The 13729-nt window shown below is 38.1% G+C and overlaps 1 protein-coding gene and 1 long non-coding RNA gene across 7 annotated transcripts in view; one reads left to right on the top strand and one right to left on the bottom strand.

Moving 5' to 3' along the window:
* Positions 1–126, bottom strand: part of LOC138161680 (uncharacterized) — a 282-nt gene extending 156 nt beyond the window's left edge. Inside the window, exon 1 of the long non-coding RNA XR_011168426.1 lies at positions 35–126. This is a non-coding gene — a long non-coding RNA (uncharacterized lncRNA). The remainder of the gene's footprint in view (positions 1–34) is intronic.
* The window catches only part of ZNF385D (zinc finger protein 385D), a 361566-nt gene extending 353878 nt beyond the window's left edge, over positions 1–7688 (top strand). For all 6 annotated transcript variants that reach the window (XM_069088477.1, XM_069088480.1, XM_069088474.1 and 3 more), the window contains one exon: positions 1860–7688. In XM_069088477.1, coding sequence (XP_068944578.1) covers positions 1860–2093 — 234 coding nt within the window. In that variant the 3' untranslated portion in view covers positions 2094–7688. The remainder of the gene's footprint in view (positions 1–1859) is intronic.
* The last annotated feature ends 6041 nt before the right edge of the window (positions 7689–13729 follow it).

Raw genomic sequence — 13729 nt, 5'->3', positions numbered from 1 at the left:
CAGCACCACACCCAGAAATAACTGGCCGTGTAACCTTGAGCAAGTTACTTAACCCCGATTGCTTAAAAAAAAAAAAAAAGAAGAAAGGTTGAATTCCCTAGAATTGAACTCTAGTCTTCCATAATGAGTCCTTAGGTTAGGTCAAAACAAGTCCTTTCATAGTATAACTCTCATTATGCAAAAGAAATGTCCTTTTTTATTTTTTATTTTTGTTTAGAAACAATGTTAACTACTGTGTAAGATTTGAGATGTTTATCTTGGTTGTTGTAGATTCCATCATCTTATCAGTAACCTTGATTTTATCCTACCTTTATACTTAGACAAAGTAAATATTTCCTAAAGGTGAAGAGTTCATATCCATAAATGTTCATATTCATTTCGAAAACTTAAAAATTTTTTTCCACGGTGTTACTATTCTGTAACTGGGAAATCATCCTCAGAGCAGCCATTCTCCTGATGCTTCTGGCAGGAGGTCCAGGCTACTGATTTAAATTGAAGCTGGGGAAACAGCTCTTTTTGTAGTGATGAAGAAACAAAAATTGTTTAACTTGTTAGAGGTAAGATCTTTCACTTTAAGAATGGCTTTTGTTATTCTCAAGTTTTCCCATGTGCTCAAATGAGAGTGACATTTTCTGTGGCCTACTTGACAGCATTGGATTGTCAGATGACAGCTGTCTGTCTTAGGAATGATGAATTTCTCTCCCTCTCCCTCTCTCTCATTTTATTTTGTTTGTTCGGAATGTCTCTGGGTAATTTACTTAAATTGTCCTACTCATAGAGATTTGATGTGCCCATCACTGTCTCATTTCCATTTCCATGTCTCATTTTCATTTACTTGTATCTTATTAGGATCATAGCTTTGAAATTCAAAGGTACCTGAAAAACCCACTTCTTACAAAGATGAGACCCTGGGAGACGAATTGACTGTTGATCATGGGACCAAACCTCTGGCATTGGAAAGAACCTCAGAGGTTATCTCGGCCAAACCTCTCATTTTATAAAACTGAGGTTCAGGATTGTTGTTAGTTCATTCATTTGGAGTTGTAGGTCTCTCCCAGACCAGCTAAGCCAGCTCTTACATTTTGCAGATAAGGAAAATGAGACCTAGAAAGGTTGAATATCTTGTTCAAATCAGACAGATAGTCAGTAGCAGGGTCAAGATTCTGTGACTCCACAGTGACAGCACTCACTCCACAGCACTCCAAAGTTTGGCACACTTTCTACTGTGCATTTAAGGACCACTTACGGTCTTTGGCAAATGGAAGGTTTCCTGGTTATTTTTGTAATGATAATTCACTAGCATGAATGGCTGAATTGGGGGGGGGGGCATTTATTAACTGCTAACAATGTGCTAGATTCTAAGGTAAGTGCTGGGAATACACATTTAGAAAGTAAGAGTCCCTGGCACGGCCAGGTAGTACAGCGAGTAAGAGCACCGGCTCCAGTGTCAGGATCACCTGAGGATCGAATCCAGGCTCAGACACTTAGCACCTACCCAGAAACACCTGGCCGTGTAACCTTGAGCAAGTTACTTAACCCTGTTTGCTTTAAATAAAAAAATTTTTAAAAAAGTAAGAGTCCCTGGCCTCAAGGAGTTTAAATTCTCATGGGAGATTACAACCCACAAACACAGTTTCTCTTAACAGATTAGTCAAGTTGTCATCCAGGTTTTCCCCTGAAAAGATATTTGAAATCTTATAGTTCTTTACAATGTATATTTGAACCATAAGTCTAGCTTTTTTGTGAATTGTCCCTTGGAATTCTAAAGTTGTCTAATTTGGAGCTATCTGGGAAAGAACATATCCCCAAATTATGTTTTGCTTCTCTCCCACTTTCTTTTCCCTCTCCATTCATTACAGGTAAAATTAGTATTTTCTAAGGAACCTTCCAAGCCATTGGCTCCACGGATCCTCCCAAACCCATTGGCAGCTGCAGCGGCGGCTGCTGCTGTGGCAGTGAATTCACCCTTCAGTCTCCGAACAGCTCCGGCAGCCACCCTCTTCCAGCCATCTGCACTTCCTCCAGCACTCCTCCGGCCTGCTCCAGGGCCCATACGGACCACCCATACTCCTGTGCTGTTTGCTCCTTATTGAACTCCACCTGGGAGTGATTGTACTGCAATAATTTTTTTTTTCAAAAAACAAAGAAAACAAACAAAAAAATGAACTATGCAGTGTTTATTTCTAGTTTAAAGTCTATCTGAAGAGCCAGGACTTTTGATAGTGAATTGAAAAGATTCTCAAAGGGGATGGGAGGGAGGGGAAGGGGCAGCATTTTCTCCACATAAGAGCATTCCTCTTGAATATTGACTGTTTTAGAAGTGATCTCCAGCATTGACTCATAGTGATATCTAGAACTTACAAAACCTTTGTGACCGTGCTTTTGGGCACCTACTTCCCCTGCATTGTCTTTCCTGCTTTATGAAACAACTATCCATTTGTCTAAGGGCATTAACTGGTTCCAATGTATATTCAGTACTTTATTCTGTAGATTAATGAGAAGAAGAAGAATGAGAAACAGCAGCAACACTGTGAATAGTAGACCCCTTACTGATCCTTCTGCCATGTCAGCAGTTACTGGGTATTTATCAGAACAAAATTAGATGTTGTAGTTGTCTTGTAAAACAGTAGCCATGTCTCAATTTAACACCTTTAGGGTTATCACTGAATCACAAAAGGTAGAATGACCAGCCTGTAAGTAGCCAAAACAATGGACACCAATGATACTGTTGGGGAGGTCTTCCAAATCAATAGTCTTTCTCTCCTACTCAACTCTGAGACAAATGCAGTGTTCAGAGATCTCATATAGTGGAGTCATGCTTTGGGGTCACCCTTCCCCCCCAAAAAAAAGGAAAAGTGATTTGTTATAATGTTCTGAGTACCCAGGAACAATAAATATCCATGTTTAAAAATATGGATGAGTAAGCACTGGGGGAAATGCGTGCCATGGGAATAGAGAAAATAAAAGATGGTAGGCAGCCGACCTGCTCAGTTTCTGTGAGCTAGGGATGGCCATAACCTTGAGCTATAGTGCCAAGATAAGTTCTGAGTAGGAAATCCATGGTCATCCCTACCTCATAAAAAAGGGAGCATATTATACCTCTGCAACACACTCCATTTATATCATGCCAGTGGCGCCATATCTGTAAGTGGAATGCTTTCGTTTGGAGTACAACGGAAGTTATAAGCTTAATTGTTTATTTTGTAGATCTCCTACTGACATGATATAAATGTTTACTGTATATGTAAAGGTTAGTAGCAACAAGAAAAAATGCAGATGAGTTAACTGCACACCATGGATATGGAGTAGAGACAAATATCTAGAAGGTCTTATTGTACCTTCATTTCTATCATGGACTTCTGCACATTGGAAGCTTTATGTGATCAATGTAAGGCTTTGAAGGGTTGACAGCGTCCCTTTAAAATAAGATTTATCAGGGGTATATATAAGTATATATATTATATATATTGTATATATGTTAGAAAGATTAAGAAAATAACTTATAAACAGAAATTCTACTATATGAAATAAATATATAACCATCCAACTTCACACTTTATCATCAAAGTGGTAAATAGTTAACGGCATCAAAAATAACTATGCCTTTGATTTGTGATCAACACAATTGGCTTTTGCCCTCAGAGAGCTAAAAGGCATCTTACCCACCTGATGGGGGAGGATATAGCTGTAGTGCTCCGGAACCAAGACACATGCCGCTCTTACACTTAGAACAAGAATTAAAACCACAACTTAGGTTTAGGGAAAAAAAAATATTTTTGAAAAGATTTTGTAAAGGCTATTTAATGAGGAAGGGACAGGAAGATACATATATGACCTTCCTGAAATTGCTTTTAGTAACAAATAAAAATGAAATAAAGGAAATTAGCAGCAATTTGAGAGATGTTAAGAATTCAGGATAAAATAATACTCTTGAACTGTGGATGTTTCATGTTTGACTGTTGCCATATTTAACACCACCCACTACAAGTTCAGTGCTCAGAGCTGAGCATCATCTTGAGCTTTCTTATCCACAATCTAGCCATAGTCCGTGGTGCTCATCTCTTTAAAAATTGTGTGCTTAAATATATACATATATATGTGTGTGTATATATATATGTATGTATGTATATATACATATATATTTTTAAGCAAAAGAAGAAAAATGTGCTTTGTGTATTTTGTGGGGCAAGGAACTCAGAAGATTCACATGGGTATTTATTTAAATTATCTCCTCAAATTGTTATTTTGACTTGTTTATTTCCTACTTCCCGATATCTGCATCCTTTGGTCTCAATGATTTGTCCCACTTTCAATTACAATCAAATTTGTGGTCCATCTGTTTAGCCAATTGAGAGGGAGCTCCAAGTGGTTTGGGAGCCCTCTGCATGGGGAATACTGTTTGACCTTACAGAGGAAGATGACCCATTGCCCACCCATGGAATGGCCAGATGTGGTTAAACAGGTCCTTTGCAGTTCTGACTTTGGTTCGGTCTTTCCATTAGGCAAAATACTTTGGTTTTAACATCAGTCAACCAATGTCATAATTTGGGGAAAACAAATACCTATAAGGAAGAAATAAAACAAAGGTAAAGACCTCCTTTGAATTCAAAATGGAAAATCAATAGTTGGCATATAACAACATGCCAAGGATTTTTCCACCATTCTCCAATTTCACAGGAGTTGACACTTCTGTATATTTAGGAAGTAAAGCCTGGGTTATGTGGGTTATCCTAGGGAGATGAGGGAGGGGTAACTTAAAGATGGTTGAAAGCAAACAGTATCATGTGCAAACCCATGCAAACCCTATGCGGTATCTGAATCTCTTTTGCCTCCATGCTCTGTGGAACAGTTTTGGTTCAAATGGCCGCTCTTAAATTTGACTTGTAAACATCAATTGTCTCTTACTACCTAATAAAGGATGAAGCCTAATCATTAGGTCTTATAGTGGATTTTCTATGATTTCATTTTTATTTTCTTTATCCGGCACATAACTACTTGAGAGGAAAAGGTAAACATTCAAATCCAGACTCTGAGAATGGTCTATCTTGTCCCTTATGGAATGCTATATCAGAAGTGAAGATAGATAGTTTGGCGGTCAGCAATGGCCTACACACCTCTATTGAGTTAGCCTGAAACTTCAGATTTGACCCTTGCCCCATGGCAGAGGGAAAAAAAAATGAGTAAGGGGAGCATCTCTGATTTCATCTCAAATGAATATAAAAGTACAGCAAAAGCCAAAAGTCTTTAGGGGAAGAGAATTTTTTTTTTTGCTACATTTAGACTAAATCAATGCGAAACAGTTGCTAGGAGAGATGGTACTAGATATATTTTGCAAAGAAATAAATGTTGGGATACGATCAATTGTTTCTCAGACTGGCATGAACCTTTTATATGTGAATTTTTTATTCATGTAAGAAATTGTGTAATATCAATTTTACTTCTACTAGGACAAACCACAGCTTTCTTGAAAGGATCACCAACTCTAGCCATCACTGGCCTTTCAGACACTGTTCATAATAATATACACTTACTTTTAGCACAGATGTGGTCTGGTTTCTTGAAAAAGTTTACATAAGTTTCTCCTTAGGAATTACTTAGAAGCAGAAGCATCACCGTGCAATGGAAAGGGCCATATATCTGGAATCTGAGGATCTGAGTTCAAGCTAGATGACACTGAAGTTTTCTTCTAGCCATAAATCCTTACCTGTCTTTAGAAATATTTTACAATTAGTGTGGAAAAAGTTGGGCCAGTGAGACTTGAGCTCTCCCTTATTCCTGTGGATCCATGGTCCCATTGAAGAGAATATTGCCTCAAGTGATCAAGATTAGCACATCCCTGTCTGAGCATGCTATTCAATTCTTAATATTTCAATAATTTGAGAATTAAATGAAAGAGACTTATGTGATAAATAGAATAGCTGAAAGTATAACAGCACCTATCAGTAGATTCCAAACACAGCACCAATATATGAAAAAGGAGACAATAAATGTCAGGATCAGCTCAATTAATTCTTGCAAAGAAATACTTGTGTGGCCCTGTATATAGTTAGATGGCTCTGTGGATAGAGTGCTGGGTGTGGACTCAGAAAACCTGAGTTCAAATTCAGCCTCACACTAACTATGTGACCGTGGGCAAGCCACTTAACCTCGCTTTGTCTTAATGCTCTGGGGAAGGAAATGGCAAACTACTCCACTGTCTTTGCCAAGAAAATCCCATAGACATTTTTTGTAAGCTATGGTCCATGGGGTCACCAAGAGTCAGACATGACTGAGTGACTAAATAACAACAACTGGTATGGAATTTCAACTTTACTATAAAACATAGACCATAAAGCTGGAAGACAGCTCACACGGCCACCTCATCTGGGCTACTGATTTTAATGAAGACTAACACCAAGATACAAAAGTGGATGGCTTCATATGAGAGGATTCCATCTATTAGTTATATAGAAATCTACACTTATAGTCATTATGGCATAACAGAAAGAACATGAGTAGTCGGATTAAGTCAGAAGAACTGGGTTCTGGTATGACACAAGAATTAAGTTGCTATCTGGGGCAACTCAGGCCTCAGCTTTCTCATCTCTTGAATGACATTAGAGTAGATAATCACTAAGGTTCATTCTAGCTCTATGATACATTACCACTTAATAGAGCAGAGAAACTGTGTCTTGTCTTTTCTTGGCCCCCAAAGTATATATGTGTGGCTTTTCCAGTTTCAATTTCAGTGTTCTAAAAAATCTTTCCTGTTATATAATGCTCCCCTATTGTAAAATACAAACCTCAGTCAATGGGACCACCAATGAACAGCAGAAGTTTCATCCTGTTTAATTTCTGAATTTAATTCTGGCCATGTGACTTTATTTGCCACATGTATTCTAGCCTGGATCATGTCATATGCTGAATAAAGCAATAGGAGGAAGAGAAAGAGAAAGAGAGACAGACAGACAGACAGAGAGACAGAGACACAGAGAGACAGACAGAGACATAGAGATAGAGACAGAGACACAGAGAGAGAGAGACAGAGACACAGAGAGAGAGACAGAGAGACAGAGATAGAGAGAGACACAGACAGACAGAGACACAGAGAGAGAGAGAGACAGACAGACAGAGACAGAGAGACAGAGACAGAGACACAGAGAGAGAGACAGAGAGACAGAGATAGAGAGAGACACAGACAGACAGAGAGACAGAGACACAGAGAGAGAAAGAGAGACAGACAGAGACAGAGAGACAGAGACAGAGACACAGAGAGAGAGAGAGACAGAGAGAAGACCGAGACAGATGGAGATCTGAAGATGGGGGGATCGCTTTAGAGTTTCTCCTCTATTGCTTTTGTTTCTCTTCAGTTATCAGTAAGCATTTATTAAGTTCATAGTATATGCCAGATACTCTGCTAAGCACTGGAAATACAAAGAGGCCAAACCAGTCCTTGACCTCAAGATGTTTACAGTATAATGGGGGAATCTAATGTCTCTTCTTCAAATAGGAGGACTCTCCTAGAGGAATTCGCCTTGAATAATTTGGTATTCTGTCCTTGGTGATCTCCATTAGGTTATTGTCTTTGTGTGTAGCTCTTTCTGTTATTATTGCTGTTAATTCATTATTACTATGAATTCAAGGTATTAAGGAACCATGTCATTCATTCTTCAAAGCATATTCAATAAACATTATGTCCTGAGAATGAATTTCTATACCTTCCCTTCCTCTTTATTTTTTTAATAGAGGATTTTCATTCTCTGGAGCCTTTCACCTGGTCTTTTTGCTAACTGCTTACAGAACTAGCAAAGAAATGTATGAATAGTTGAATGAACCCCTTATGGGACAGGTTCCCATTAACACACTGGCAGGTCATAGTAGTGGGAGGAACCCTAGTGCTTCCAATTACCTTGGGGTTTGCTGGCTGTCATGTCCAAGTTTTCTTCTAATGTTGATTGTCCAAGGAATTTGTCATTTAGAATAATTGGTTATGACAGAAAAATCAGGTATATCAACCCTATATATTTCTCGTTTGCACATACTTCCAAGCTTATTAAATGCAATGGAGTTTTATGGATAGTCTATGATATGGGCTGTCAAAATCTGACTTTGGAAAGACCATATCCAAAGGTGAGGTCAAAGGACCTCATTCTTCTTAGCCCTTGGTAGTCTTTGGGACCTCCTCAGATTTCACAAATTTTCATTCTTTAAAATTCAATCTTCACAAGAGAAACCAAAGATTATAAGGAGCATAACTGGAGAAAATTATCTCTTTGACAAAAAAACATCATAAATCCATTGCAGTATTTTGAGTAATAATAGCCATTTTCTAAACACCTGCTAGGGCTAGGCACCATGCTGTGTATGGGGGTAGAAAGAAAGGCAAAGAGGCCTTACTCTCAAGAAGTCACTGTCTAATGGGGGGACAACGTGCCAACCACTATGAAGAAAAAGGTTATATCCAGGATAAATTGGAAATAATCACCAGACGTAAGACACTAGAACTGGAGAAGCTTCAGAAAATATTTCTTCTAGAAGCTGGAATTTGAGCTGGTCATTGAAGGAGGCCAGGAAGCAGCCAAAGACAATGAGGAACAGCATAGGAGACAGCCAGGTAAAATGGCCAGAGCTCAGAGATAAGAGTGGTGTAGTTGGAACTGAATAATGAAAGGGTCTGGTTTTATTCATATCCAAGACTGGCACATAAACCAGGTAATCAAGAAAGATAATGTCTTTCAGGAAGGAAATAGGAGGTAGTGTTGTGAGTTCCCTGATCTAGGGAACTAACTTCCTGGTGAGGAAAATATCTCTTCCAGAGGAGGTCAATACCTTCTCTATGACTTAAAGTCTTACAGAGTTGTCTAGGCCACTGTAGCAGCAAGCACCCTAGCATACCCAGGGTGGCTGCCAACACAGGTTTTTAGATCTGCTTTTCTAAAGGAAAGGAACTCAAAATGGGTTAACGATCTTACTTTAATCAATCAAACATATATCTTTTACCTAGTTCAGGGGAAAAAGCCAGCACTCCAAACTTCAGAGAATACTAACAAGTTACAAGCAGATAGAGAAACAGATCAGCAGACAGGCTTCCAATGTCTGACCATTACATCCATAACTAGTCAGTTACCAGAGAGAGAAGCACCAACATCTGGGTTTTCAAAGCTGGGGGTCTCAACAGCTGCCCAGAGTCTCAACTGGTCAAATCACAAAACTCTTCTCAAAGTGAGGCCCAAAACAAAACCTCACATCAGGGTAAATATAGCCTTTTTCTGGCTCAGAAAATGTCACACCCCTCTTGACCCACTGCACAATCACAAAGTTTCAAGGTGTGGGAATTCCTGAAAAACAAGCCTCTTGCCACAGGCTCCATGTGACCACATTCAACCTATTAGTGGGCAGAGTGTATTTTCAAATTAAGGAAGGTTCTCAGAGTCTCTTAAGCCTATCAAAGGACAAAGGGGCAGGGAAGATCTTCAGATTCCCATTACCATAACATATTGAGCCTGATTCTATTCACTTCACCATATTGCTGCTTTAGCACCATTGGTTTTAAGGAAAAGTGTAACTGAAGCAATAATATTTCCTTAAGTGACTCATATGCCCATTCAGAGGACCAAAGATGGTTGAATCAATTCCAGCATCTTCCAAATATGCTTAGAGCTTCCCATAATGAATGCTTTGATGAATATTCAATGGCAATCAAGTATTTCCTAGATCACTCCAATGTTCCAGCCATGTTGTTGTTGTTGATGATGTTGTTATTGTTGATTTTGTTGTTGTTGTTGATGATGTTGTTATCATTGATTTTGTTGTTGTTGTTGTTGTTGCTGTTGTTGTTCAGTCATTTAACTTGTCTGACCCTTCATGACCCCCTTTGGGGTTCTCTTGGCAAAGTTACTAGAACAGCTTGCTATTTCCTTCTCCAGATCATTTTACTTGCCCAGGTAATCTGGAAAGTGTCTGAGACTGAATTTCAACTGAGGTCGCTCTGACTTCAGGTCTGATATTCTATCCATCATGCCACCTAGCCTACGAAAGGAAAACTCATTCAAAAAAGGTCTGATATGCTACTTAATAACACTTCTCCCTTTATACTGACAAGCATTCCTTTTGCCATACCTCACTAACTCAGCCTTTTATGAGATTAGGACTCTATGAGATACCTCTCCAGTTCCATTTTTTAAGAGTCTTTAAGCAGGTTATTTGGCTAGTGAGCTTGGTGACTGGGCACTCGGTCCGATATCTTATCTCTTTGAAGAAATTCAACTTGGGATAGTAGAACTTCTGGTGGTGACTTCTCTTCCATTTCTGTTACTCATGTTACATATCCAATATTTTTCATAATGAAAGTCACCAAGAAAATGAATATGGCAGAGAGATAACATCTCTAAAATCCTACTGAGCCTTTCTTCAATTATGCCCCAGATGCATATGCAGAACTATATTCTTCAGTGAAAAAGTGACTGCTGAGATCAAAGATTCTGCCTTACCTGTGCTCCTTGAATAATCATCAAAACCATTTGCATACTTCCCATTCAGTATGGAGTAAGTATGCCTGTTTTGCTGGGACTCCAGTAATTCCTTAGGCCAGAATGAAGGAATTGCTTTACCCACCCAGCTTCTGAGTTTATCTTATCATGGGTATCTTCACTTTAAGGAAAGTGACATCACTATGAAACTTTTTAAGTTTAGGGGGATGACATTTTTAACACTGAATTAAAGCAACAATCAAAAGAAATAGGACTGAAGAATTTAAGTGTAAGTAATAAAAAGAGAGAGGCAGTTAGGCAGCATAGTGTCAGGCAGACTTATCTTCCTGAGTTCACTAACATACCGACTGACCCTCAGCAAGCCATTCACCCTGCTTGCCTCAGTTTCCTCATCTAAAATAAGCTGGAGAAGTAAATGGCAGAACATTTTAGTATCTTTGCCAAAAAAAAAAAACACCCTAAAAGGGTTCAACAAAGAGTCAGACACAACCAAAAAAACCACCGAAATGATGAGGAGTGGTGGATAAAATCCGAGGAGGTATCATGGTAGAGTGGATAGGACACAGAACTTGAAGACCCGAATTGAAATGTTTCCTCAGAAACTTACCAGCTTTGTGGCCCTGGCCAAGTCATTCAAGGGCTCTTGGCCTCAGTTTCCTGTATCCTGTGCCTTTGTACAAAGAGGTAGTTAGATTGTATGACCTCAAGAGTTTATTTCCAGTTGTAAATTTCTGAATCTGTCATCCCATGGTCCCCACAAAGGCATCATCCTCAATGAGAATGGACATTTAAAAGCATTTGTTAGAACCTTAGAAAATATTGCAAATTACTTAACATTCAGGAAACATTTTATGGACTGAGAAGAAATGAACTCTCTGAAAGTATCTGATTATTAACTAAGGTGACTCTGGGAAAGAACTGAATGGATTTGGTATTAGGAAAGGCCCCATGACCAAGTAATCTAAAGACAAAATCCAGAATGGAATACCAAAAATATCTAATGCTGGATTCTTGGCTCTGCTCCTAATTTCCAGAGAGAAAATTGGGCCAATCCCCTTGATGTTTTCCTCTTTTTCTTTTGTCAAATGGGGACACACAGGCTGGCCTACTTTAAGAGGATGTGTTACAAAAAAAAAAAAAAGAAACCTCATTTAGAAGAAAGTTAACTTGAATCTAAAAATTAGACCACACATCTATATGGATTCTATTAAATTCCTCTTTCAACAGCATGTTTTTAATGAAGTTAAGATTTCCAGTGTTTTAATATTGCTATTCTTCCTGATCTTTCAGGAAACTAAAATAAAAGCAATATAGATGAGCAGGGGCATGATTCAACATACTTTTTTTTTCCCCTGAGTCTGAAAATAATTTTAATTTTTTTTTTATATTTTAAAAATATAATCCCACCTTCCCTCATGAAAACCACCCCAAAAGCATAGACCCCACTTGTGCTAGTACCTATAATTGGTGCAAAAAAACAACTAATGAGAATAATTTTTGCATAACTTGTCAACTCTAATTGTTTCAGTTGTAGCTTCTTTATTTTACATTTGAAATCAGAGGACCTGTATTCAAATCCTGACTCTGCCTCGTACTACATATATGAACTTGGCAAAGTCGTTTAAATTCTCTGGGTCTCATTTTCCTCATTTGTAAAAGGAGAGGGTTAAATAGCCCTTTAAGGTTCCTTCCAACTCTACATGCATTATTTTATGGTCCTATTTTTAATGTAAATCAGTTAGAATTGATGTCTGTGATTTTGAAAGATGCACATGAAATGTGCATTTCCCAATGTTAGGAAGATTGGATAGTATCATTCCATAGAATGGAAGCTGCTGGAGAGTTGTGGAGGCTTTACTTAAATTAACAAATAATTACTCATAATAATAGAATTATAATCAGGACCAAGGCCTATTTACTGAAATCAGGCCAAACTTGTTTTTATTTTATTTTATTTTGTTTTGTTTGTATTGGCAAATTTAAGCAGCTAAACATAACCTGGCTATAATATCTAACACACTGATGTTATAGGATGGCTTGATTATCAAAGATCCAGTTGGAAACATTGGGAATATAAAATTGAAAGTACCTGGTAAAATGTTTTACCTTTTTGAAGATATCAGATTTCCTCCCAGGATTAGCAAACATAAAATCCCCTGTTACTAGGCAAAATGCACAGCGTGGATATGAAGCTTCAGGCTGGGCTTTAGAGACAGGAGGACCTGTGTTCCAGCTAATACCTCTGACACATACCAGCTGTGTAATTCTGAGTAAGTAACTTCATTTCTCTAGCCAACTCTCTTAGACTATATTGTCTTCATCCTCAAATTTCCTATGCCAAGGAAATCACAGATTAAAATCTCTAACTGTACCATGGGAAAATCATTTTCTTTTTGGGGGAGGAGGGGAAAAGGAGGAGAAGAATTCTTCCTTTTATTTAGAAATTTAATTTGTTTTTTAGTTTTTAGGTTTTTTTCTTTTTTTTCTACTAATAATACAGTTTAGACAAGCATATGTTTTATAGATGCAATGAGATTTTAGCCTGCTATCCCCATTCCTATAAAAACTTTTATGTTCTTTTCGAGAACTGCAGTCACTCTAGAAATATTTTTTGTTTGTTTTCCTTTGGAAAGAGAATATGCTCTCCATTTCAGCCTTCAGTGGACACTCATTTGCAGGACTCTCCGGAATCTCCTTTTTCACTCAGTGATTTCAGTAACAGGAACCTTATCCAATTCAATGTTTAGCAGGCCTCTGTATTTTCTTTTTGGTCAGCCCATCTTGTCATTCAATTCCATCACCATGAGTAACATTTGGGTGAATTGTACTAGGTGAAGGCAGGCCATCAGTGGTCTTTGAAGGTTAGGGCAAAGAAACTGTCCTTGAAATGCTCATGTTTGGATATATGAATGACAATTTGATTGTGGGGTCTTCCATCCCAGATTCACCCAACTGGTCTCGGCTAAGTAGGATTGCCCTTAGTTAATCTCCAAGTAAGATGCTAGACCAAAGGTTGGACTTAGCTCACTTCATCATAATTAAAATTTGTTATTTTATTCACTACCATAAACTAATATCTCAATATGATTCTTCTATCTAATGACATAGACAGAATAATTGAGAGTGATCACATCTGCTTTCTTTTTGAGCTTGAGCTAATTTAATTGAATGTGTTTGCCTGTATTTGTGTGTGTGTGTGTGTGTGTGTGTGTGCAGATGTAGAGAGATTTCTTTCCTTAGAATTTCTTTTTTTTTTTTTT

The sequence above is a fragment of the Petaurus breviceps genome, unplaced genomic scaffold, assembly GCF_028583685.1.
Source record: "Petaurus breviceps papuanus isolate PSGF00001 unplaced genomic scaffold, PetGlider_PUasm1.0 185, whole genome shotgun sequence".
NCBI lineage: Eukaryota > Metazoa > Chordata > Mammalia > Diprotodontia > Petauridae > Petaurus > Petaurus breviceps.
Note: the sequence above shows the minus strand (reverse complement) of the source record. Positions and strands in the feature narration are given on the sequence as shown.